Here is a 27939-nt window from a genome sequence, read left to right as displayed (position 1 = left end):
AAATTCCTAGTAAACATAAAGGTAAAGTTTCAGGAATATTAAGGATTATGGAAGGAAGGATTATGCTCACATTTTCTTTACATTCTCACACATCAGTCAACAAACGTGACCTACCATACCCAGCAGGCATGTGAAAGAAAACTACTGTAAATCACCTGACTCATAATGTCCATTCATGTCCTTTTTAGGTCGAGCCTAGGCAGCACATGCTCGGTCTTTCGACATTTAGTAGTCCACTCTAGGGACTCAAACTATGCCCATCACTTTTAATTGGTTCCTCTTCATGCCGTGTATAAATCGGTGCTCCTGATAGGGGCATCTGTTTTATTTATCCCTCCTTATGGTGGTTTGATTCCTCGAACAGCGACTGCCCCGATTCCATGTGGCGGTCCTTTTCACTGCATTTACGTAGTTTGCAGCGCACTATTTTTCTCTATTCCCCATATATTGGTTTCTTAAACGGTTTTTAACTCCTCTTCATGTCACTACCGTTGGTAATGTAAAAGAAGTTTGAGGAAATGAGGCATTCTGTGATGCATGAGTATTATGGTTGTGCAAAATTAACTTTTGCATTTTAGACAGTTTTCTCTGAGCATACAAGCTGCAACCAGTAGACTTCAACTAGGTTTATATGTTATTGTTAGCTGTTTTTGTTGTGCAAAAGTGCCTGACAGTGCACCTTCAGTAGTCTCAACATAATTGGGTGTTGCTGACGTCGAGCTTTTGCCTGCTGTCCAATCTTATATTCTCTGGTTAGCCAAGTCTCCTAGTTCGAAACTGGCAAGGGCTATGCATCGGCGTGAAATTCCGTTTTGCTTGCAGAGTTTGGAGTTTTTCCTTCTCTGCGTAGTGCTTGGAGTTCTACGTGAGCTAGGAAAATCTTACTCCAGACCACCTCCCAGGGAGATTTCTCAACACTGGCGATTGAGGGTGGCTTCTATTGCTGGCATTGAGAAATCTTCCGTATGCGTTGAGGAAGCTGCCACTCGAGTAGAATGTCCACTCGAGTGGCAGAAAGAAGCAGTGCCATCCTGCTCTGCGCAATGGGCCGTTTGCGCTGATTTTCTAGCGCCGGTCAAAAACCCGGTGATAAAAATCTTGGCAAACGGCGTGACCGAATGCGTTCCGCACGCAGTGGAATGCTGCCGAGTTTTTTGGTCAGTTTGGAAACTCCACCCGGGCCTAGCAATAATGTGTGCAGTAGAAACTATGCACTGATGTTTATGGTCTTTGGACAGATATTCATGAAGTGAACACTTTATTTTTCAGCTTGTGTTCTTAGTAGTAGTATTAAGCAAAGGTCTTTTGTGTTTTTTTTTGTTGTTTTTTTTCTTCGTCGAACTTTGTACATTTTACTGTCCGTCTTCCCTGAATGGTAGTGCTTTTCCCCCAAATTTGCAACATGATTTTCTGCTTTGGTCAGAACCATCGAGTCTGGAAAATGCATGCAGCTTTTTTAAAATTTCATTCACATGTACCTTTTTCAGTGCTTTGTACTGTTCAATGACATAGCACAGTAAAAGAACACAGTGTATGTAAAGTGTGTTTTAGGCAAAGTCACCTTTTATGTAGAATAACGAAATTATGTGAAATAGTCTAAAAATGCTCGATTTTTATTCAGAAATGGCAACCAAAAAACTTGGCAACCATCTCAAAGTTTTCCATAAACCTTTTAATGAGGTTGCCAGCAACACAACTTTGCTTGGACCTGGTCTTTGGATCTGTTCGCCGATGCCTTGGATTTTTGTGGTCTCACCACTTTGTGCAGGCTTGTTGTTGACGGTTGTCAATCTTCTGGATTAACAATTTGAATTTTGGGTAGATTTCTTCTCTATGAAAACAGACTTTTTCTAACCAAATGGTTTTTTTTTTCCAGCTACATCCGTTACTCTCACATCTGTGCCAAGGCGGTACGTGCTGCCTTGAAGCCAGAGTTCAAAGTAGAGGCCGAGAAAGCTGCTGAGGCCCACGTCAAACTTGCAAAACCTAAGGTTTCCTAGAATGTCCATAAGGTGAGTTACGGTCTCTAAAGTATTTTAACTGTTCGCCTTTAGTGGGTCCTCCTAAATGCCAAGCCTCATTTCTTTATGGAGCTGGGCTAACAACTGCCAAAGAAATACTTCCCACAAAGGCACTGACTGACGGTTCACTGAGCTCTGAGATAGTACGCTCGGGGACATCTTAAATATTTTTGGGACCCTGGGCCAGACGTATTTTGGGGGCCCCTGTTCAGGACAGCCTTGAATTTGATAGTTTGGCCCTCTTCGGCCAGGTCACTGTCGGCGCATAGGCACACTGGTCCAAATTATAAATGTGTTTACATGTGATATTCAGGGACAGTGACGTGTTTTCAATGTTGTACCTCTGCAGCAGCTCACTAATATTGCTTCAGATTTCTGTGACATCCTCCCACTTCTCCTATGTGAGGTCATGTTTCATCTAAAAGATATTTTTATGCCTATTGCATGAAACATAAACACAACATTTCTCCTCAATGTCTAATAGACTCAAACATCGCACACTTTAAAAACAAGCATTGGCATAGCCAATAGGTCTCACCTTTGGGACCTTATAAGTGTTTAGCCATGCAGCACTTGATGTTGTTGCACCAAGGATGTTGTGCTGGATAATTAAACACTTATAAGGTCCCAAAAGCGAGACCTATTGGCTATGCTAATGCTTTTTTAGGACTTGTGTCCTGAAGAGCATACTACACTTTGAAGCACTCTGAAACACCGTACCATGAAGTTGCATCCCATGTCCAGAAGGGGCATACCACAATCGGAATTGGCCTTCTGCGCTCTAAATTTGTATTCCAAACTCTGAAGCAGTATTCCGTCCACTGAGGGGCTCCAGTGCTCACAGGCGCCATTGCCCACTCTGACGCATCATTCTGCTTTCTGAAGGGGCCTACCGTGTTCTGGAATGGCATTACATGCTCTGAAATGACACCTCAGAACAAACATTCTATTATTTGAAAGGGCATTCCATGCTCTGAATCAGCATCCCACACTATGAACGTGTGCATTCCGTGTCCCTAGAGGGCATACTATAATGGATTTCTGCGCTCAAAAGTTGCATTCCAAGATCTGAAGCAGCAATGTGTATTGTGAAGGGATGGGCCATGTTCTGGACTGGCAGTCCATGCTCTGACGTGACACCAGGGAACTAGCATTCTGTGCTTTGTGAGGGCATTCCATTCTCTGAAGTAGCATTCCGTGCACTGAAGTGGTAATGCGCTCACTGAAGTGAGCACTCTTGACACAGAATTCCGTGTTCCAGAGGGGCATTCACGCTTTGCTTTGAGGTTGCATTCTTCACTTTGAAGTGGCATTCAGCAAACTGAAGCGGCATCACACTATCTGGTGTCGTCTTTATACAACTTGGCAGCAAATACTCGCTAAACATACAAATAAATTAATCATTCACATTTAACAATAGCTCCACGCATTAAAACTCTGGCACACTCGAGGCTAGTCGGAGCATATTTGTATCAAAGCAAAGGCGGATTTGCATTTCTAGTTTGCATTGATAAATAAAGCCCAGTGATGGAGTTCCCGCACTTCCACACTTTATTAACTTCCAGGGTGGTTGTTCGTGAGGACTAATTGCTTTGCTCTTTGATTCTCAGAGCTGGTGATTGGTGTGAGGTTTCTTCCGTCTTTCACAATAGTTTTATTAGGCTTGCAAGGTTCTTCTCCTCGTGAGTTCTGCGCACCCAAGAGGGACAGAACATTGGTGGCGGAGGGCGGGAGGGGGCGTCATGTTCCATTAGGCCGCTGTGTTGCAAGTGTTGTGGTGTCGCGTGGGCATAGTTCTGGTTAGTCTTACTGGAGCACCACCACTGAAATCAATAACACAAATCAACTGCTTACAAGCCGATCATGTGCAATGACCCAATAACGATAACCTATAGCATCCCATGAAGTCAGTGGTCATTTCTGGGATCTCTGTGAACTTCAAGCAGTAGATGGGAACAATAGCGGGGCAACTCAGACGTTCATCTGTCTGAGGTCGACAAAACTAATATCTTTGTGGATGGTGATACTACTGAGAAGGGAAGTATTAACACGCGATGTATGTGCTATAGAAACCTTGGCACAAGGCCGTATCTAAAACTAAATGAGTAGCGTGCACCATTCGTAAAACAGCGTAAAGTTTAGAAAAAAAATATTGATATACAGAAAGAGAATGCGCTATCTATCCGTAAAACGTCATTCAGCGCGGAAAAGCAAATTGTTTGTTATCGATGTGGCTATATTTTCATAGCTATACTTTAATAACAATAAAATAATATTAATAATAATTGAAAATTATGATGCAAAGGTAAAGAAAGCGATGTATTCTACTGTGATCCGATGCAAGAAAAAATCAATTGTTAAAAATGAAACGTTAGCAATATTTGTTTTATCCCTGACACTGGTGTCTAGGTTAAGTATGCAAATTACAGTCTGTGAGGAGCAACACATAATATCAATTTCACGACTGGCCCAAGACCACCGCTTCCTGCAGTAAAGTTGGTGTCTCAGAAGGTGTTAATGAGAAATAATAACAAGGTACACAGATGTGTGCCGTTAGCAAGAGGGGGTGGGAGAACAGAAGCGTGTGAAAGCTGCATCGTTTATCTTGCTTCACAACGTTTTTTTTACTCCACTTCCACCAGGAGAGTCTGATGCTTGACCTTGCGTGCCCTCCTCAAAGAAGTCTGCCCCCACCCCTCGCATCGCCCCGCTTTAGCGCTCCTCTGCTCTCGTACAGTAGCTGGGAGTTTTTCCCATGGGCGTTGCATGCGAAAACCTGGACTAGGTCAGGCAGGCCTCCTCCCATGGATGTCATTTGTCCCCCCAGGCATGCCCCCCGGTGCCATCCAAGCGTGGTGAATGAGCCAGGGACAGGCGCTGGGTATTGTGAGGCCGATTCATGTGTCCGCTTAGAAGCTGCCCCATCCCGCCTCTCCAAGCGTGTAGAGGCTAACGTTCATAAATTGTGATATCAACCTCTCACTTTAAAAAAAAAAAAAAAAATAGGTGAAAACATATTTTTTACACAACATGCACTTGTTTTCCAAACAAAAATGTATATCATTGTAGAAAACAATGCAGTTTGACACATTCTGTTACATATTTTGCCTGTTTTTCGAAATTCTAAAGAATTCAATACTACGTCATTTTGGGGTGAAAAGTTTTATGTCAATCGAAAGTTCGATTTCCTGGGTTTTATGTGTCCACTTTGAATTTAGAATGGCGTCTGTGAGAGTTGGGCATCGGCCTAGAGTGTATATAGAAGATAGTCTTTCGTCTCTTTTCATTCTTAGTTGTTTCAACAGCCCGTCTCTGCGTGCAGCAACCCACGTACTACACGGGAGTGGGGCCGATTAAGCCCAATGTGAAGAGTGCAAGTAATCAAATCAAATGTAACAATGACAGAAGTTTTTAATACATGGGAGACATGGCTTTGCCACGCCACACGAGTTAGTCCATCAACTGGTTCTGTTGTGCCTGAGTTTAAAATGGCCTCGTCCGCGTGGGCAAAACAAATTTGGTTACCCTGCAAGAAAGGACGCGGTCGCCATGGTGAGTGCATATAGGCAGACCCTCCAGCTTATCGCGATTTCGCGATTCACAAAAAAATCGCGAAATCAGCAGAAAAGCGCGATGGCCGCGATATTTACCATTTCGGCCGCGAAAAGAGTGTCCTTGCTGCTATTTAAAAAAAAAACAGTGTCCTCTTAATGGATGTACGCAAACATGCACGTCACAGCGCGTTTCCATTCAGCATTAGAGATAAGGTAGAGGAGAGAAGCAGGCGAAAAGGCACATGGGGTCAGAGGCGCGACTAGAGCATTTCTTAGCAATCGGCCGAGTGGAGCTGCAGGGGCTCTTACGAGGTGTGAAAAAACAACAGACTCATTAACATGCAGATGGTCTTCTAAAGACCAGTGAAGTACTCGGGTGCGGCTGGGGGTTGAAAGTAATCAAAATAGCTTCATTTGACCTTTTGGGAGGAGCGGGCTGTAAATGGCAGTGGGGGTGAAAGGAATTCTATCCTGGCTTGGAGGAGCTGTAAGAAGTCAAGGATGGACAGAGCTGAACAGGGTCACGCCTTTCCTCCACCCCCAGCAGCGCACCAGGGCAAACAGCTAATAGGATTGCATATTGCAGCAATGCAAGGACAAGCCAGTCACAGAGAAGAAAGTTGGTTCACCCTGTATGAATCCCAATCCAGTTTCAAACTGGCCACGGTGGGGGGACGTGCTTTTTCCAACACACTCCCAGCTTTGTGGAACAAACTGGCCCCAGAACTTAGGAAGGAATGCAATCTGTTATCCTTTAGAAAAAAGTTAAAAACTGTATTGTTCAAGCAAGCATGGAGCAGCCTCTAGGCGCACTACTGGGATCAAGTAAATGCTATACCCCACTACGTAATCTGGACAAACGGCGCTTAGAGACCCCGGTGGTTATAACGCGCTATATAAGTTAAATAAATAAATAAATAAATATTCGGGAGAGAGGATGTGGCCTAATGGTCAGAAATGCTGGATTTAGACGTCTCGGTGTCTGCTGAACAGCCCGTGATTCTAGGCAATGCAGTTCATCTCCCCGTGCCTATACACATTTTAAAATACAAATCTGATCTTGTGTAATATAACTAAATGCTCATTTAAAGCACTTTAATCCCTTTTGTCAAAATTCGCCCTAAATAGAACTGGATAAAACATTCTTGGTATGTTCACATCACAGCGCCTCATCCAGTGGGCTCGAACCCTTGCAAGGAGTGCATTTCTAACCTTGTGATTGGGCTCTTTTTTCACAAGGATGTGTGCCTTTGATTAAAAAAAATTCGGCAGCAGAGTTTCATAAAAAACGGAAGAGCTGGGAAATGCCCTTCCACTCGGCACATGCCTGCATGAAGTTCGCTGTCACAAGGCCTTTAGAGCAAAAAATAAATAAAGAAAGATAAGAAAGCAAGTATTCACCAGTGTGTTTACTTCCAGAAATGTACGTCACTAAAAGTTGCCTCACATCTAGATGCTTCCTGAGGGAAGTTTAACAACCGTATGTATACGTTATCCTCACTACTCTCAGATTTACGTAAAAAAAATTCTTCCAAATAACCGATGTGCTTGTTTTCAGCAGTAAAATGGGGTTCCGTGAGGTTGTTGTCAGTAAAATAGACGATAGACGAGTTGATGTTCCCCAATGGCATTGTGGTCCGTCACATCTTATAAGAAAAACCTTCAAACAGTAAGCTGTCAAGCCAGGCAGAACTTTAAACATGCCTATTTTAAAGTTAATACTCTGCTAGAACATTTTCTATTGATTTAAGGCTGAAAATGAATGATAATGAGTACAAAAAAGTGCCTCAAAAATGCCGCTAAATTTCCACTTTTGTGCCGCTAAATTTCCATATTTGTGCCGCTAAATTTGCTTATCCATGCCGCAATATCCTGGGGGGGGTCTGTATAGGGACCACTTTCCTGCGTTTGGGAGTACATGAGATCCTGTGACTTTGCCATGCCTTTGGAATGAAGTGATTTTGCAGCGAGAGCTCTATTCAAGACGTAGACGATTCAGGCTCTTCTGAAATAACCTTGCAGGAGCAGAGCCAGTACAAACCACAACCATGGTGAATTCCCAGACGAATGCCCGCAGAGATCGGTGGACCAATTTTCTGAAGGGCGAACTTTTAACAAGCGCTCGCCAGGCAGCTGCAGTTCTGACAGTCTTTACTCTTTTTGAGGCGGCCCACTTGGACGGGCTCGTCTGACTTCCTTTTGGCGTAAAAGGTTCTTAATCTTTATGGGGCCATGTGTTTGACCCCATAAAGATAAGAAAGCTTTTACGCCAAAAGGAAGTCAGACAAGCCCGTCCAAGTGGGCCGTCTCAAAAAGAGAAAAGTGTACGTCCCACTAATCTCTTTCCAATGGCTGGCCACTGTTTAGCATAAACAGTGATGTCTGCCAATGGGAAAGAGGCTCGGGGCTTAAAGGCTGTAACTCCCTCTAAATCATAAAATCTTGCGAGCGAGACTGCGCATGTGCGCAGTCCACGCCAGCGAGACCTAATAAATGAAAGGAAAAGGGTAAATCTGTTTAAGAATTATTTATGGTAACCAGGGCACGACTCTGCAGAATAGAGCTGGCTCTGTCAGCATCCCCCACCCCTCCCCGAAAGGTTTGGACCCTGGGGCAGAGTCCACTTTGCCCCTGCCTTAAAATGCCTCTGAGTACGCTTTTCAATATTCACCGTGAGATGCAGCAGATCATCTAATATAACCGTGCGTTCCTGAAACAGAGAAGGACGTAATATCTTTCTCAAACTTTGCTTCCCTTTCCAGGCAAACGACTGGAGAACGTTTTCAAAGGCAATGTCTCCATTCTGCATACTGCTTTCTAGTCCTGGCTTTCGCCCAACCTTTAGTTTAAATGACACCTGTTCAGTTACAAAGAGAACTGTCAGACTTGTTTGGAGCGGAAGAATTAGCAGAATATCAAGGTTCAGGTCTTTTTTTTTTCGAAATGCAGTCCATTTTTAAAAATGCAAGCTTTTAAGTCTTTTCTGTGACTGCACAAAATTGTTTTTAACGCACTCCTTTTTCACCACGATATTATTAATTATTCTCATGAGTCCAAAAGAGGTGGAACAAAAAAGCATGTCCAAAAAAGCTAGCTCAAACATTTGTATAATTTTAAAATCAAATAAAAGACCATCTCAGGTTCTGTATATCAAATTCTCAATCATTAGCACCCACATCTTTTAATGTGTCTCAGAAAACCTGTATTACTTTGTTCTAGTCGTGCCTAATTCCAACTTCGATTCATCATATGGGGCAGATTTACGTATCCCTAATAATTTTTTCTTAAGAATACCCTCTTGCTCCTTAAACCAGTAAGGATTTTTTTTTTAAGTACTCAGCCTCATAAAGGAATATTGGAGAACCATTTGATTTGTATGTACTTTACTCTGATAGACCGAAACTGGGGAAAGAGTTTCTTTTGAAAGAATATTAGATCTCAAACAAGATAAAGTGCTTTCTCCTCTTGCACTATTCAAATGAAATACTAAAAGACAAGAACTGAGTTCTGTAGGTTGGCTAATGACTGTCTTGTAATTAATCAGGCTTTTTAGACCATTTTCTTAAGTCACGAACCACTTATTTTAGTTCATATACTTGTGATTCCAAGGAAACAGGCGAACACGTGTTACATGACTTTAAAGTTTTAAATGTTGCTTCATCAGGGCCAGACTGTTTATCAGTGTTAGGTTGACGTGTACTGAGACAAATACAATAACAAAAAAAATAAAGATAATCTATACAGGCCACGTTTCACAGCAAAAATAATACCAAAGCATGAATAAAAATAAATCCGACAAGAAATAACAGAAATCAAGAGAATAGACAACCATTAATCTTATGCTTTTCCAAGATTTACACAATTTTTACCCGATTAGCAGAGCTTAAAGCAGTAAAAGGCTAAAGTTCCTTTATTCCTCGCCGTAGTGGACCTATTACGAATAATGCACATAGAACTAGGAGTGTGGAGTTCTCTTGCAGTTTGCTCTATTGTGCCTCCTTTGTCTCACTGCTAGGTACCTTCATACTAATATTAATGGTGGCGAGGGTAGTGCAGTAGGATTTTGATAGCCATCTATAAAATTGAATATGTTGCATATGCCCATGTGATCATGTATTTACAATATACTCCTTTGGTCATTTATTCACCATGGTGTAACTGCCTCTTCATTCCAGGAAACCGTAACTAGCTATTGTGTTGTCCACTAGGTAGTATGTGTCTCAAAGGGCCACTAGAGGGCAGCAATGGTTCATTAAATCCACTCTTTGTGATGGCCTGTAGTTTTTAAGCAAGGTTTTCATAGTATACTTAATGTTTTATGCTGGACATGGATGTGATATAGTTGAATAGTAATTTCACATGCCAAGTTAGCTTGTCTTTTGAAGCCCTGTGCTCTGTATCTGTGTAATGGTTGCAAATTAATAAAACTCAATGTTCGGATCTATATGTATTCAACACTATTGGGGACCTTAGAGGGCGTGAATAAGTGAAATTCTGTACTAGGACGGGGACCTCCTCATGGGTGTCCTGGGAGGTAGCTTACTGGTCATTGTACTAGGGGTGTGGTTGTCTAAGACCCAGAATGCCCTCTCATCACTCTAGGGTTGCTCGTGATGTTAGTCCATGTCCTTCACTTTCTAACTGTACCTAGTTTAAAAGGTCGAGCCCAGCCATAGACTGTTAAGACATTGTCCTCAGAGCTCATTCATCTGTAGGGTGAGCTGGTGGCTCAAAAGGGTGTTTAACCTCATGCGCGCTAGCGTTATTCCGCTCGCAACCTGAGATTTGCGAAAATGCACTTTACGTGACGAGCTGGGCTCGTCATCAGCGTGCGAGGAGGCTACGCCGTGACGAGCCCAGCTCGTCATCAGCCTGGAAGGGGTTAAGAAGCGCTCTTGAATAATCTTGCGTGAAGACTTTCAGCGCTTCTACTGAGATGCTAGTTTGACCTATCAAGTTAGGTTCTTCTGTTGCAGTAGTTTAACAAAACTCACTCGCCTCTTGTCAAATTCATAAACCATGAAGGATTTGGGTACATAGACTGGTATTATGCAGAACGACTCTCCGGTGAGATAAATAGGAGTCACTGGGAAGACAGTCTAGGTAAGTAATAACTTGTATAGAACTATGCTTATGTCCCAATCCTGTGGGACTACAATACCTTTAGATACGTGTGCCATCATTAATTGCAATTTAGGATGTGTGCATCAAGGTAAATTAGAATTTCTTGGATTACATTTTTTTTGGGTGCGAAACACCAACAATAAAATATTCATCCTGGATCTAAAAAGCTAGAGGCGCTACTGCACCAAACGATGAGAAAAATCAAGACGGTATAACACCTGCATAAGACCAGTTCAACGACCACCAACTCATCACAGTGAACCATAGCACAGTAAAGTTTCCAGAATCAATCTATTGGAAATTAAGTTGCAAAAGAGTAGAAGATCACTTTCAAGACCAAGAAAGAAAAAATGAAACCTTGGTTGCGGCACTGGATGCTGTTGCAAGCCATATTGACTTACCTGCTTGACTATGCACCTTGTATCTACCCTACCTCAATTATTACCTACTACTAGACTATGCCTAAAAGCATGTTAAGCACTCCCCTTTTATTACTCCTTGTCTTTGTAAAGCGCTCTGATATCTGCAAAGATCTTGTTCGCGCTATATAAAACTTTCTAAATAAATAAATAAATATGGCTACTAAATATCTAAAGGGGATTAGTGGTTGCATCATGGCTGAAAGCACCATAAAGTTTCTCTGCGAACATCACAAATGGACGTCTCTGCTTGTAAAATAAATAAAATATCGAGTAAATATTAGGGTTCACAAGAGAATTGGTCAGGTCCTCGTGGTGCAAGGCTGGTTGCTGCTAAAAGATAGAAAATCCAAAGGCCGAATGAGCCAGGCTAATCCCAGTTTGAGCTGAGATGAGGGTTAAATTTAAATAGCAATTGTTCATCTGATATACAAAACCAATGAAACATTCTACATGCATGCACAGCGGCCAGAGCGGCTGACTCCAGAGGGTGGGGGAAACCTTAAATGGGTGATCTGCTCGCGCTTTACAAATAGGAATTATTATGCATTCTCTCACTAAACCAATGCTAAATCCCTGTTTTCTAAAGTGGCGCAATGGATGAGATTAGTAGTAGTTCATGGGTACTCTTCAATATTGGGCCAAGAATTATAATCCACTTCTGGAACACAGTCAATCACAGCATTTGAAATGATCATAAAGGATTTGCGAAATGCTTTTTTTTTTTTTTTTTTTTGTTATATAAATAACTACTGTTCACTGCCACCTGTTGACTAAGATGTCCAACCTGACATTCAGCCACATCTGCTCCTGTTTTGAGATCTGACGTTAGCTAATACCTTTTTATTTTCCACACAAAAATACTTAAACTCCTACATAAGAGAAGGGCTTCAGACAGCCGTCTCCACTCGTTAGTTGTATTGTTTTTCCTTCTACCCACAACAGCATATACCCGTGGCAATAGTTCAGCCCACTTAGTTATTGTCTTTCCTTGGTGACCGCTGTGTGCTTGTGCACAGCAGCTTAACAATGGTCCCCTTCAGTGCCAGAATCTGGCAGATCAAATGCTCATTTTATTTTTCTATTTTGTCTTGGTTTTTTTCTCTTTTTTATTTGTGGAGTGCATGCACAGCCCTTCGCCTTGTGTTGTATGGAGGAATGGCAGTCCATCACGTGAGTTGTGTTTACAGAATGCTCTTTGGCAAGATCGAGTTAGCACCACCATTCTCCGAACAACTTTGAGAATAGTGGTGGTCTGCCTAACCCGCCCACGCGCCTTCTTCTCCATTCACCTTCGCTCTGCAGCCCTCGTCTTCACTGCTTCTGCATGGTAAAGGCTTCTCTCCACTTAGCTGCCCTGCACAACGCCTACGGAGTTTGTTTGCACGTGATGCAGGTTTTCTTTTTTGCTGCTTCACAGTAATACGGTTTATGGGCATTTGCTGTTTACATTAGTTTGTGGCTCCTGATTAGAGTATGAGTAAGGCATTAGACGTTCTTGCCTGTTGAAACACGTTGCTTCAAGCATTGACTTTGAGAGCACGTTTCATCCGGTATGTGAGCATTACTGTGCATCACAGATTCTGTAAGCAAAAGAACGTTTGGACAGTAGAGCCAGGGAAGCACCCCTGGTAGACGAGTAGTTATAAAGCCTGTTTTTTTTTTCTTAATGGTCCTGTGATTTGTGGTCCTCCAGTATTTATTATTCGTAAGGCAGCACTAAAGGTACTAGCATGTAAACAAAAAGCAAACGACTGAAATACTTACACCCGGTGTACAACAAATACAGATCTCTGCAGATGGTCGTATGTAAAGTCGATTGATATTTCATTTAAAGGGATACTCAATCTCAAGAGTATCGACTTTTTGTTCATTATGTCTTTATTTCGAAATAAAAATTCATAAAAGACAACATACAATTCATAAAAATTTTGTTAAAAAACTGCAAACATTTCCCATAATAATTAAAAAGTTGTGAGCATACGGCATGTACTTCACATCATGACAATTGATTTAGATAGGTGTTCAACTTCTTAATACGGATCAGCCACGCCCAACCCAGGAATTTAGCCACACAGATCACAGAGCTCAGATCTAATATTACGAAACTTCTGCAGGGCTTCAAGATATTCCCCACAATCCAGACTTCTGCATAAAGGTTTCAGCCATTTGAGTCGTGGGGCTCAATAAGCTAGGCAGGCGAAAAACAAATGGCCAATACTTTCTACATGTTCCGGACACCAGAGACATTTGTTGCTTACATTCTTTGCCCACTTTGTAGTAAAAGAATTAATGGGCAGTGTGCCTACACGAAACTGATGGTACAGTTTACGATCCAGGGTTTTACATATCCGGTCCCAATAAGGCTCAAGGGAAGGTGTCAATTTGTGTGTTAAAAAGAGCCCCGTTAAGTTTGTGTCCGAAGAATGGGTAACCACAATAGATTTTATCGAAGCCCAGAATAGATCTTTAAATTCTTGTTTTGAGGGGAAGGCGGAACACACCGGATTTATCCACAGCTCAGGAAGGCCCATTGCATACAAAACATGTTTGACTTCCCTGAGCCAGGGATTCTATGGGCACCCCACAATGATTTAACCTCATCCAACTCACGAGCGAAGAGGCTGAGCTCTGGAGTCGTCCAAAGCCGTCGCCAAAGTGCCACTAATCGAAACTGTGCCATCTCATCTAGGGATCTGCAACCTAGGTCTAATAGCAATGGTTTGATGGGTGTGGATTGGGGAAGCCCTACCAAGTTCGTAGGAACCTATTCTGGGCTGTGGTCAAAACTGACAAATCCTTATAGCCCCATATGTCTGCTCCGTAGAGGGTAGCTGCATTGACCTTGGCTTCATATATTTTTAATCCTGGGGTAATACGTTTAGTCAAGGATTTCTTCTGTTCATGCAATAGACAACCCGTGAGGCGGACAAATTTGAGATTTAGTGACTCCAACTGGGGTTTCCAGCTAAGTTGGTAATCCAGGGTCACACCCAAATACGTCATAACCTTGACCTGTTCGATTAAAACACCGTTCAAACTAACTGAGCTTTTGATTGGGGTTTTATTGCTGAAGACCATAAATTTGGTTTTGTCTACATTGATCTGCAAGTCATTTATCTTACAGAGCTCTGCAAACCTGTTCAGGGCTGACTGCAACCCGCTCCGGGTTTTTGAAAGGAGCAGGGTGTCGTCAGCGAAGATTAGCATCGGATATTTTGACCCACCCAGGGATGGTGCATCGGTCTGCGTATTGGTAAAATATTAGACTACCTGGTTAATGAAGAGGAGAAACAGGGTGGGAGCCAACACGCAGCCTTGGCGCACCCCTCGTTGGACCGGGTAGCTGTTGGTCACCTGGCCCTGCTTGCCCCACCTCACTCGGGCAAAATTATCCTCGTGCAATCTCATGACTAGATCCAAGAGTTCGACAGGAAAGCCCATACGTCTTAGAGCTTCCCATAGTTTCACCCTTGGAACTAGATCAAAAGCTGATTTAAGGTCTACAAATGCGGCATAGATAACCCCTCCACCCAAGAAGACCACCTTCCCATAGAGCATGGTGAATCTGAACACCTGGTCTATAGTGCTTGTGCCCAATCTAAACCCTGCCTGCATGGGGGAAAGTATATTATTCTGTTCTATCCATCCCTGGATTCTTGCAAGGACCATTCTTGATACTATTTTTTTTGGAGTGAATCGATCAAGCTTATGGGGCGATAGTTGTTTGGCAATGATCGATCCCCTTTTTTATATATTGGCAGTATCTCTGCCCCTTTCCAGGATTGTGGAATCCTTGCCCCGGCTGCAATGGCATTTGCCAATAGGGTGATGTAAGGGACCCACAGATCAAAATTTAATTTAAAAAGGTCTGCTGGAATAGCATCTAGACCCGGGGCTTTTCCTGACTGGACGGATCCGAGGGCATGAACCGCATCTGAGGTGGAAAAGATAAGAGGGGACCCGGGGTTAGTGGGCTGTTCCCCCAGTGCAGGCTTGATTGCCAGTTCGGGCTCGGCGTTCATATCTTTAAATTGGGCCGAAAAAAATTCCACCCAGTCCAGAGCAGAGACGTGATTAACCGGGATTTGGGAATCCGGATCCCTGCCCCACCTAATAATCTCCCAAAATTTCACTTGGTTAGATGACTTGCACGCCATAAGTAGATCTGACCAGTAAGAATCATCCCAATCCCTCTTGGCTGTCCAAAGGACCTGCTTATAGAACTGCCTGGCATCCTTAATGTCGTGGGAGATCCTCGATTTGACAGCTGCTATTAATTTACTGTGGGCTTCCCTACAGCTCTTGTTATACCATCTTTTGTGGGCCTTGACTACCTTATTTTTTGATGGCTTGGTGAGCAGGCTTTTGAGTTCCGTAAAACACTTCTCATGAAGGTTGATAATTAAGGAGTCGGCCCCACTAGGGGGAGATGAGTCTATCATCTTACCCCTTGTTTCTAGGACCAGAGCCTCTATTTCATGAGTAAGCTCTGGGTCAGCTATGACCCTAGGCCATTTGACCTGTCTTCTGTTGTTACACAGAATTGTGTCGGACGTTAGGCAAGTTGTTACCATAGGACCGACACCTAGTCCGGGAACCCTAAGACCCAAAGAGAGGGGATTATGGTCACTCTCTGACCTAGGCTCTACCTCCATATCTATTACGAGTGACCAAAATTCTACTTTAACCAGTATGTAGTCAATACGACTCACGCTGGTCCCATTATCAAAGGTTGGTTTCCCGTGTTTATCAGATGGAGTGTGGCCGTTCACTGCCCGAAGCCCCCACTCCAGGCAAAATCCCAACTAGTGGAGGGCCGCCTCAGTTCCCCTGACACCCTTACTTATAGATAGCGGGGGGATATTCCAAGCAGTATCCTCATCAATTCCCACATCTTCAGCCAGACTAAGGATGGGTTCATAAGAGCAGTTTAGGTCGCCTGCTACTAGGATAAAACGGTCACCACTGAACTTCTTAAGAAGGCTATCTAGGTCATTCAAAACCGGTTGCTTGCGACCACCCTGGCAGCCTCGGGCGTAGATGTTAATTAGGAGAATGTCCTTATTGTTACCCTTTCTAAGGCTAATGCATAGAAGGCCAGCATTCTCTACCAAAATTTCCATAGCTTGGAATCCCAGGGTGTTTCTAATCCACACCACAAGTCCTCCAGAGGCCCTACCCTTGGTGCCCTGAATGGCGGGTTTGTAATAATTCAAGTAACCTGCTCTAAATAGAGGGCCAATTGCCCAGGTTTCCTGAAAAACGACGATATCATACGTGTTGATGAAATCGGCCCAATCATCGTTGTCCAAGCGACCCCTTAGCCCTGCTATATTCCAGGAAGCCACCCTGATTGTTCCTACTAAACTACTAGATGGAATAGTCTCCGATAAGCCCAAGTCATCCGCCCTGATCTCAGTGGATCTAATAGCATGCACAGGGACTGGACTAGGGCCTTCGGAGAGAGCAGGGCTGACTACGCAAGCTACTAAGGGGGTAGGGGGGGAATCACCAGAAGGGGATTAGGTTCGATGGTGTGCACTGAGGCATCAATCCCCCCAAGTCAATCAACCTCATCCGAACATATTGGAAGTAGGAGCCCCTCCCCACCAGGTGTTTTGGCCTTGCCGACCATCCCTTCGTCCATTTCGTCTGGTGTTTTGGACAGTTGACCAGCTCCCCTCTATATCAACGTTCTGCCGTGGGGGGTAGAAAAATGTGAGGGGTCTGACAACAATAGTTGAATTATCACCTTGTGAATCCCATGAACAAAGATGCTGGGCTGTGTGGGGATCCGCAAAGGAGATTACTATGCAGTCACCAGCAATAGACTTGCGTGTGGGGCCTACCCAGGGTACTCTTATTTATTTATTTAAAGTTTTATATAGCGCGAACAAGATCTTTGCAGATATCAGAGCGCTTTACAGAAACAGTAGGTAGGATAAACAAGACTCCTAAATCAATGAGATTCCGTAGACAGTGAGTTGCAAAAAGTAGGGTATCAATCATACAAGAGTATACAGAGTAATAACAATCAAGAAACAATAATATGGAAACAGTACAATGTCTAAACGGATGAGATTATAGCACCCCAGAGGGTGAATAAACACAATGTTGAAGGCAGAGCAGTAGTCAGTAGTGGGTGCATTGCAGGTTATTGAGGCACTCAAGTCCTAGTGTACAAAGAAGTATTCAGACAGCCGATAATGAGGGAGCCAAATTCTGTCATTGTTCCAGTATCAATAGTGTTCAGGTGTATTTAGCCATAAGGATGGCCTTCACCTCTTTCTTGAAGAGTATAGTGGACGGGATAAGCCTGGTTTCTGGCGGGAGTGCATTCCAGATCCTAGGTGCCATTCCATAGGAGCGTTTGTATGTTTTTTCCTTCCGGAATCTCCGTGGTTTCAGGAGGAGAGTGTTTGTGCTTCTGTTGGATCTTGAGCCTCCTGATATGGTCCGCTTATGAGAGAGGTAGTTGGGTGCCTTGTGGTGTACGGCAGAGTGTCATACAGGCAATTTTCAACTGAATTCTGGCTTCAATAGGCAGCCAGTTCAGGGCTTTTAAGTCAGGGGATATATGCGAGTGTTTTCTTGAGCCGGTGATGAGTCTCGCGGCCGCGTTCAGGGAGGCTCTTAGGGGAGCCGTTGTTGTCAGGGGGAGCCCGCTGAGAGCCACAATTCCGTAGTCTATGCGAGGAATGACTATGGCTTGTACCACAGTTTGGAAGTCCTTGGGTGGAAGGAAGGGTTTGAGTTTTCTCAGCGTGTTGATTTGGAAGTTGGCTCCTTTAGTTGCTATGCTAATATGCTGCTGCATGTCGAGATTGCAGTCCAGTGTGATGCCAAGGGATTTCGCGGAGTCCACGATGGTGGGTTGGACATTGAGTGCGGTTAAATGATTGAGCCAGGTTTGGGTGATGGCCTTTTTCGCAGGAGGAGAGATCAGAAGGAACTCAGTTTTCAGAGCATTTAGTTTGAGGTGATTGTCGGCCAGCCAAGCTTGGGTGTTTCTTAGTGTGGCATTCAACAGTTTGATGTCTTCAGGGGATTGAAGCTTGAGGTAGAGCTGAGTGTCATCGGCGTACATATGGAACTGTACCTTAGAGGATTGAAGCAAGGTGGTGAGTGGTTCCATGATGAGGTTGAACAATGTGGGGGATAGGGAGGAACCTTGCGGAACGCCCAGTGTTACTGGCACAGGCGAGGACAGTGCGTTGTTGATCTTGAACCTCTGAGAACGGTTGTGCAGAAAGGACGTGAACCATTTGAGAACCGTCCCGGATATGCCCATTCTGGTATTTAGGAGCTCCAGTAGATTCTCGTGTTTGACCGTATCAAATGCTGAAGAGAGGTCAAGAAGGATGAGGAGGCAAGAATCATTGTGATCAAGGATTTGGAGGGCATCATCTATTATGTGTGTCATGGCCGTTTCCGTGCTATGCTTTGCTCTGAATCCGGATTGGTGAGAGTTGAGCAGGTCAAACTGCTCAATGTGTTTTGTCAGTTGGAGTTGTACGCATTTTTCTAACAGTTTTGCTAGAGTGGTGATATTGGTGATAGGACGATAGTTGTTTAGGTCGGCCGGGTCAGCTGTGGGTTTCTTGAGTATAGGCGTGACTTGCCCAATCTTGAGGGAATCTGGGATGAGCCCTTGTTGCAGGGAACAGTTGATTTTAGTCCAGAGTGGGAGGAACAGGGGGGTGAGGACTTTAACAGCATTGGCAGGTAGGGGATCTGTGTGATGATTGGCGGGTTTCAAGGTGACCAGTAGCTTGTGGATTGATTCTTCGGAATAGGTGTCGAAGGACGTCCATGAAGCGTTGTTTTTAGCATGAGTGTTAGTTATGCATATGGAGCCGGCGAATCGACTTACATCCTTGATGTGATCGCTTCTTATAGTGTCGTTCTTTTGCTTGAAGAAAGCAGAGAAATCTTCGCAACTTGGGATAGCCTTTGTTAAGTTGTTGGGTTGTGGAGGTTGCGTTTTGGTTTGGGTTTTGACTAACTCGAACAGTTTTTTTGGTCGGTTTATAGCTTGATCCAGCTGTTGGCTAAAGAATGTTGATTTCGAGCGTTTGATTTTTCTGAAGTAAGCGTTTCTCTTACTCTTAAGCGTTCTAAGGTTCAGTGCTGAGGGGTCCGATCTCCACGCGCGCTCAGCTAAGCGCATCACACGTCTGTCTTCATTGAGTCTGCCATCGTACCATGGGTTCGAGTTCTTGGTGGAGACTCTCTTCAATTGCAAGGGTGCGGCTTCATTGATTATTGTAGACATGGAGTCTAGGTAGAGGTTGGTCAATGAATGCACATCAGAGACGTCCGTCGGGGGAAGAAGGAGACTGCCTGTGTGGGCAGGCAAGGTCTTTGGGTTAAGGTTCTTCAGGTCCCTCTTCCAAATCTTGGTTTTGGCAGGTTGCGCCAGGTTAAGTTTGACTTTTTCGTTGATGAAGAAGGTGATGATGTGGTGGTCTGACCAGTCACATGGTTCGATTGCAACTAGTTGGGTAGAGTCTTCTTTGGCGATGATAAGGTCAATGATGGAGCCTTTTTCATGTGTCGGACCGTTGCATATTTGGGTGAGGTCAAGCGCGTCGAGGAAAGTCTTAAGGCTCTTCACCACAGTGTCTTTCTGGTCATTCCAGTGGAGGTTGAAGTCTCCCAGGTAAATTTGATTGAGCTGTCGACCGGCGTTGGTGGATTTACGTACCATTAGTATCCTGCTTCTTAAGTGGTTAGGAAGCTGTCTATTTACATTAAGCCAGTGAATGACCTTGTTTCTAAGCGACCAATGGTTCTCTTGGGTTTGTGAGTCCAGGGCAGGCACGCCAGCTAACACGATGACATATGGCCTGGCTTCTGGTGGGAGATCAATAAATCCCCCACGAAAATTCGGGCGGCTAGGTTGCTGGGGAAGTGTACACGTAGTCGCTGGCTGATTAGGCTGGTGGGGAACAGCTTGGGACCTTAGATTAGATTGTACTATGCCATGTGGGGGGAGAGGGGTTGGGGCTGTAGATCTTGGGATAGTAGCTGTGGGGTTACAAACTTTTGTACGGGGTTTAGGTATGGGTTTCGGTTTTGGGGGGGGGGCAAGGCCGGGGGTTCTAGCACAGGGGCCTGGGTGGTACAATCATCACCCCTGGTAAACTTATATCTTCCATTTGTTTTAGGCTAAGACTAGCTAGGGTAACTATGGTCTTATTCATTTCTAATAGGCTGTTTTCAATACGAGAAAGTGTAAGTTCCAAGGGAGTTAGGAGCTGTTTTAAGGTAGCCCAAACGATTTTAAGAAATTCTTGCCCCCCCCCCCCCCCCCCCCCCCCCCCCCTCTGCCGATCCTTCCCTGTCTCAGTAGACCTCTCGGCAGTGTTGACATGAGAAACCCCCGTTGTTAAATCTAACACAGCGCTGGATGAACCAGGGCCATTTTCCTCTCCCAGTGTACAAGTGTTGACTTCAGGGACCTCTTTATCTACCCAGTTTGTGACCAGAGGTCAGCGATTATTAAAAAAATGAGACCTCGCAATTTTGGCCTTTTTACGGGCATATGCTGATTTGGCAAGGCATTTCCTTTTATGAGTGACATCTTTTTTCTTTGTACTTGCTGCCTGCTTTGGCGGCTCAAAATTGCTGGTGAAGCCCATGCCTGACCCAGGGACATATGGCGCAGGCACCTTAATGGACTTTGGAGGTGTCGATAATGGGATAAGAGGAGGTTCAAATGGAGGTGTGGATGGGGCATGATGGATATCCACCTGTGTTAACAATGAGCGGGGGCCAGACAGGCGCTCCGGGGTTAGAACAGAGGCAATTTTTCCTAAGGATGATTTTTTAGAAGACGCTCGGTTCAGGGAAAGTCTACGAGCTGCTTCTAATTCCAAGGACACTCTATGTTGCATTTTGCTGATTTCCACATCCATGGCCATATTGGTCTTGGTAAGGAAATCATCAAGAGTCCCATTGGGCTTGTTCACCCCCTTGGCAGTTTTGCTACGACTACCCCGTGTGCACATAATGATTATGAAGAAAAAGCAGAATAACGGGAGTTAAATATGGCAGCTAACAGACAGGGGGGGTGGCCCAGCCCAGGCCTCTCAGTCCTCGAACGGCCTCAAACGGCCCGCTCTTAGCCCGGTCTTCGCCCCGAGCTGCGTCCTGCGCTGCGGGAGGACAGTTCTTAGATGTAGTGAGCGTTATGGGCGGTGGGCGGGCCAACAGGGAGAGCGGACCGGAAGCTGTCCCTCGGTCACGCAGGGACTCCTGGGTAATGGAGTCCCTGCAACGCTCGCAGCCCTGCTGCAGCCCTCAGCCCAGGTCCTGCGTTGTTCAGCTCCCTGCAGTGTCCAGAGTCCAGCCCCTCTCAGAAGCCGGCGATGCGGCACCCGCGGAGCGGGTGCGGCGAGGTCCGTTGGCAGGTCAAGGCGTGGGCGCAGAAAGGTACTAAAGCGCCTCCAGGCAAATACGCTCGGTTTGGAAAGGTCGTCCCACAGATACGGTGAAGACGGGGGTTTAAAAAGCCCTCTAGTGGGCGGGCCAACAGGGAGAGCGGACCGGAAGCTGTCACTCGGTCACGCAGGGACTCCTGGGTAATGGAGTCCCTGCAACGCTCGCAGCCCTGCTGCAGCCCTCAGCCCAGGTCCTGCGTTGTTCAGCTCCCTGCAGTGTCCAGAGTCCAGCCCCTCTCAGAAGCCGGCGAGGTCCGTTGGCAGGTCAAGGCGTGGGCGCAGAAAGGTACTAAAGCGCCTCCAGGCAAATGCGCTCGGTTTGGAAAGGTCGTCTCCTATCTGAGGCAAAATATGTTTGCTATCTTTCTAAATGCTGCTTTTTAAAGCACGTTTTAGAAAATGCATAAACATCCTGGGGTACCTTTTTTGAAATCCTGTTAAATAAGTTAGTATTTCTGTCTGGTAAGTCCTCAACATTCGTAAGCTTAGTAAACCAACGATTTGCTGCATTTCTAATGCAAGAACATGTGGAACCAGCATAAAGAAAAATTGTACGTGTGTTGGCGTTAAGAGGTGGCTCAATGTTGCCAGGGCATCTTATTTCCTGTTCTTGGCTTTCATTTAACAACGTTTGGGGCTTGTAGTTTTGGTTTAGTTAACTTGAGCTATTTGGCAGGTTTGCTAAATATAAGCCCAGACCGGAAATGTTGTCTCATTGCACAGTGATTTACTAACCCTGTCCTTTATCCTTCTGGGTCAAGGTAAAGCAATAGGGTAATAGCACATTATACAGATGTCAGCTGGTCCTATTTCATTGGTGTCACCTTCTGGCACTTTCTGGCCTGTAGGTGAACAGAGGTGTTCCTGTGTAAATGTTGGCTCTGGCAGTGATTCTTGGGTGGGTGTCATGTGACTGTAGTCTCTTGCACTAAACCCACCTACCTCTACAAGTTTTATGGTTAGCATTTCCAGCAGAAATTGCAGTGTTGTCTAGACCTAAAACTTGCCTTATATTGGGGGGGGAGAGTTGAGTTTGAGTCATTTAATCAAGTTTGGCATTTCCTCCTCCACAGCAATTTTAATCATTTACCTAATCATGTAAGATAGTATTCTCACAGTTGGTGAACAATAATTAATTTTATTCACAAGTATGCACTCATTTGCTGATGTCGCGGGGTGTTTTTGTCTGCTTTTTTTAAATGTTTAGAATGTGTTGCGAAAAAAATGACTACCTTGTTTTTCTTCTCCTTAGAGTTCGCTGATTGATGGCTGTCTTGTGAACACTGCACCTTTTCGAACAGACAAATGAAGCACGTGTGCTTAGAGAGGGGACAAGTAGTCTGATGGGTTCTACTTTGATGTAGATGTAATTTAAACGGAATTTCCAATAAAACCATACTTTCTGTATGACTGAGGACTAGTCTTTGGCTGAGTGGCAGAAGGTTAAATGCTTCTACTAAGTCTCACTTGAAAGTCTCAATTTGTTCCCGAATTGTAAAGACACCTGTTATATATGTCCTATTATTTATCAAAATCTTGTGCATGTATTCTGGTTACGCTTAACCTTGTGTTCATTTTCGCTCCTGTTGATTTCTGCATGATGAGTTTTTGTTATGAAACTATTATTTGATGTTAAAGTAGGTGGTCAGATGTGTCCACTTATGGAAGTGTCCTGTAACAGTGAAGCCGGATATAAATTGCATCAGGACAGTCGTTCTTCTGCCATTACATGAATGGGAGGTATAAACTTGTATACTAGCACCCTGGACTGATGCATATGGATAATGCTTACAGGTAGCTTTGAGTGATGTGCACTCTTCCCATCTATACTAATATAATAAAGAGAGAGTCCAAACCTTTGAGGCGGGTAATCTCAGGAACCACAGCACCCAATACAGCGTTGGAAAGGGCAGTTGCAGCAGAAGGACATAGGCTATGCAGACACCCACCATATACATTTAAAAGGTAAAGGAACCGTGCCAGCGAAGTAGTCCCTTGTGGGCGTGTCTGCGTTGTGCTGTGGGCGTGTGGTACGTTCCGCCCTTCATGCCATGTCTCATATCGTGTGCTGGGGGGCGTGGGAGTTTGCGGGATTACGGAAAAAAAAGCGAGCGTTGTGCCCAATATTTCATTGTTTTTTCTTCCCAGGTTCTGTACTTTCCAGCTCCGGGTTTCCACCCTGCTCCCTTTAAATACCCCTGCACCCCATAATCGTAACCCATCCACCCTTACTCCTTAAAATAAAGTAGGGAAACTCAAGTTCACACACTACTGAACGCGCACTCTTAAGTGCATCAGCAGTGCACTGTGAATCGGAGCGTTTCACTGGCCTGTCGCAGATAAGAAATGCTATCAAAACGAAATCCTACAAAACAATATACTACTGGCCGGCAGCAATTCATACCCTGACAACGTCGGGATGGGCTGCTAGTAGATTATAAACACAGAGGCTTAGCAAGGGCTTTAAAGCATAACTAACTAGTGTGTGTGTGTGTGTGTGTGTGTGTGTTATGTTATTTATATATATATATATATACACATATCATAACCATATTACACACACCAGAGGTCTTCAAACCTTTGTAGGTTGAGCCTCCCCCAGCTGAATTTTTTTTTTTTAGATGTTGGGCCACCCACGGCCCCCCCCCCCCCCACACCACCACCACCACCTGACACAATTTTCTGGAAACTGGTGCACTATATAATCGACTGCCACGTGCATATCATGGGCCATATCCAGCAAATAATGTTCTACACAACAAGAGTGTATAATAAACTGCAGGTTTGTGAGTGGGTGTGGTGAAATGACAGAGGCTTATTATACAGCCCTAATCACACTTTTCCAAGATAAAATGTGTAAAAATTGTTTTTACTAGAATGCTTTGTTTTACACATGACCTAGATTAATAATACCACCAACATAAATGTGACTGGTGTCTGTTTTTTACCACACTGTCAATCTGTGGATGGATTTTTTGCTACTGCCATCCTCAGGTTGTGTGCCACATCTACCCCAGTCTCCCATAAATAGGACGAGCTGAAAGGCAAGAGTTCTGATAGCAGTTTTTCTTAAAGCTGAATATTCTGCGGACATTTTCAGCCAAAACAGTGACTATCACATTTAAAAGAAATTAAACAAAACGGTATTTACATGAATCTGTTTAGGAGTTATTCCAGGCCATCCGGGGAAAAAAAACAGCTGCCTCTATCAAGGGGCCCCCAGAAAGGGTGGATTGCAGTGCATGTAAAGTTGTCCTTTTGAAATATAGGACAAAAACCTTAATGGGGGCATGACATGCCCATTCTTGTGTACAGGGGCACAACTAGACCCGGCCTTTGGGTGGGGGCTAACACTCCCAGCCAGGGCTTGCTGTAGCACTGGTTGCACACAGTGCAACAGTCTGTTTTGGCACACCTTCCCTCATTTCCTCCTCCACAAATTGCCTCACTACCACTCACCAACAATGCACCTCATCTCGCTATTGCACCTTTATGGCAAACATTTCAATTTTTTATAGCACTACTCATTGTTTACACACACTCGGTCAGTTTTTTGATCTGCATGGTACACAATCTTTGTAGCAGGCACATTAACTCTCTGTGCTGTGTGGGTGAGAGGAGTACCCATGTGAGTGCACGGTGAGCCATGCACCAGTGTGAGAGTAGGGTAAGAGGAGTGACTGCAGGGTGAATGAGGTGACATATGAATTTGCGTGCGGATGTGGGATGAATTAATGTTTGGTTAGTGATGGGCTTATTTGAGTGAGATTGCTATTGAGCAGTGAAGTGTCACATGAGTGCAGGCTGAGTAGTGTGCTTGAGCGCAAGTGCACTGCGAGTGCAGGGTGAGCGGGTGAATAATATGAGTGCTTCACGATCAGTGTGAGGGCATTGTGATCGCTGTGTGTGCATGGTGAGCATGAAAGTGAAGGGCAAGAATGAGGAGCGAGTTGTCTGAATGCAAGGTGCATTCCCAGACACTTTAAGTAACTCAGCTGGTTATTGATGGTGGCGCAGTGTTTCAGATATAAGTTAAACTGTTGCTATTATGGCCTTAACCAGGGATCAGGGTGGAGGAAATAACTGAGCCCTTTTAACCTTGTGGGCGTTGTGCACCTGCATGTGTACTTTAAAAGAAACTTTGTCTCGTTTCTGCTAAGAGCTAACCCTCCCAAGACTGGGTTAAATTGGTAGAGCTGAAATGCTTCAGCTGCAGTGGGAGGCAGGATGTCTCCTCTGCTAAAACTGAAAGAAAGGATCAGTCATTTCAGCTGCAGTGGGAGGCAGGAGTCTCCTCTGCTTTGAAATCGAACGTGAAGGAACAGGACTGTCTCTTCGGTTTTAGCAGAGGAGACTTCCTGCCTCCCACTGCAGCTGAAGCATTTCAGCTCTACCAATTCAACCCTCCTGGGATGGTGAACTGTTAGCAGTTAGCAGACAAAAGCATGGGCACATCGTGCCCAATGATCTCTCTTCTCTCCCCCCCCCCCCCCCAACACTTTGTTACTGGATTTCTCTAATGAAAAGAAATTCCAATTTGCAATGGGTGAGGGTTTTGTGACGTGGGGGACAGTGGAAGAGAACAAAGGTAAGATTTTGGGGGTGAGTTTTTCATTCCACCCCCCCTTCTTCCGGAGATGGTGTCGCCCCCTCACCTGCGGGGAGTGCCCCATAGTTTGAGTAACTCTGATATACACACACAACAGTCCTCCTTTTTTAGGGCGAGTTGGTGTAAGCAGCGCAAAGCGCTGCTGTCCAGCGAAGCCTATATGGTTTCCCACTTGCTCTGGAAGTGGGACAGGGTATGGGCACGCGCAGGGCCGTCTGCGATTTCCGCATGTGTGCGCGCATGTACAGCCACGCGCCGTGCACATCTCCTGTCCCGCTTCTAAGGCAAGTCAGCCTCCTGCAATCTCGCGCGCACACACCCCTCACCGGGCTCTTGTCGCCCCCCCCGTAGCTTAGGCAAGCAACTTATAAATGCACACACACACCTCTCACCAGGTTCTTGTCGCCCCCCGCCACTGGCTTAGGCAAGCAACTTATGAACACACACACACACACACACATACTCCCTGCCCCACTCACTCACTGGGCTACGGGTCCGTCACGCTCAGGACTCCCCTGGTGTCATCTCCGTCGCCACTTCTGCTCCTCCTTACTTGTGCAGCCACCGCGTCCTTCCTCCTACGTCTCTACAGTGTTTCACAGCCTCCCCTGGGGCGGGACTTCCGCCTTCTGCTCCTCTCGTCCAGGCACGGGCTTCCCGCAGAAGGCGGAAGTCCCGTCCCAGGGGAGACTGTAAAACGCGTGGGTGACCTTTGATCTTCGTGTTTGTTTGCGTGCGCTTTCCGACATGCCGAAGAGCGAAGCTCCTTTAAAACATCACATGTAGTTCATTGAAAGTGTTTCATTACTTTTGGAATCGGTGCACGCATGTGCACAAACACGCACGTCTGTACATTTACATCGGGGTGATAGGAAGAGGATACCGAAATGGAGACTAATGCTGTTCACCTTTCAAAACTAAAACGCAATAATAAAATACTGACCACGCACGAGACCCAGCATGTGTGCAACTATATTAACTAACGCTGCATGTTTTACTGACAGCATCTGTTAGCTACAGCTGGTGTTAAGGGGTCCGTCCGCTTAAAGCAGTGTGTATAGCTGCGCTGCCCAGCCAATCTTCAGCCAGTTGCCGGCATTCTGAGTCCAGGTCCTAAACCCATTGTATGGATGGACTCGGATACTCCTGCAACGCCCCCCCCCCCCCTTATTGCCAGCCGATAGCCTTGTCCTGGCCTCTGCAGTGGTGCCAGACACTGGTGAGTGGCTTCCTTAGTGTCAGGACGGAGATTTCAATCTCCTAATAAAACGCACCCCTGCCAGAGAGGTTCCTGTATCAGTTGTTTTCTGTAACATCCCAGTTGTCACGTTGGTGAGAAATTGCACAAATAATAGGGTAACTACAAGTGGTAAATTAATTAAAGAGATGCATACCGTGCCATAAAAACCACTGAAAACACTACAAAATAAGAGAAAAGAGTCCTGCTTTTTAATTGTAATAGCGCTGTATGTTGTTAGAGGCTCATGGTTACTTTTTCCATAGTTCTTTTATTTTTAAAATTGTTACAAATCCCATCCAAAACTCACATGTTTCAGCCCTACTCTGGCCTAAATAGGCCTGGGGCTTCCATCGGGCTGATGTGGCTCACCTCCAGAGTACATTCAGCTCTTTAAGTTATTTTATTTCTTTAAATTTGATGCACGCCACTCCGTGCATACTTGGATGACATATAAACTTGCCGTTTTTATTTTCTTTCTAACTTGAAAACACATTCTTGTTTTTATATTCCATATATTGTAAATT

General features: G+C 44.9%; 1 protein-coding gene across 1 annotated transcript in view; it reads left to right on the top strand.

Moving 5' to 3' along the window:
- The window catches only part of ATP5F1E (ATP synthase F1 subunit epsilon), a 30849-nt gene extending 7876 nt beyond the window's left edge, over window positions 1-22973 (top strand). The window contains exons 2-3 of the mRNA XM_086932642.1: window positions 1877-2012; window positions 22819-22973. Coding sequence (XP_086788768.1) covers window positions 1877-2000 — 124 coding nt within the window. The 3' untranslated portion in view covers window positions 2001-2012; window positions 22819-22973. The remainder of the gene's footprint in view (window positions 1-1876; window positions 2013-22818) is intronic.
- The last annotated feature ends 4966 nt before the right edge of the window (window positions 22974-27939 follow it).

The sequence above is a fragment of the Lissotriton vulgaris genome, chromosome 7 (genome assembly GCF_964263255.1).
Source record: "Lissotriton vulgaris chromosome 7, aLisVul1.2, whole genome shotgun sequence".
In the NCBI taxonomy this organism is placed as follows: domain Eukaryota; kingdom Metazoa; phylum Chordata; class Amphibia; order Caudata; family Salamandridae; genus Lissotriton; species Lissotriton vulgaris.
The sequence above is the reverse complement of the archived record's forward strand: the minus strand, read 5'-3'. Positions and strand labels throughout refer to the sequence as shown.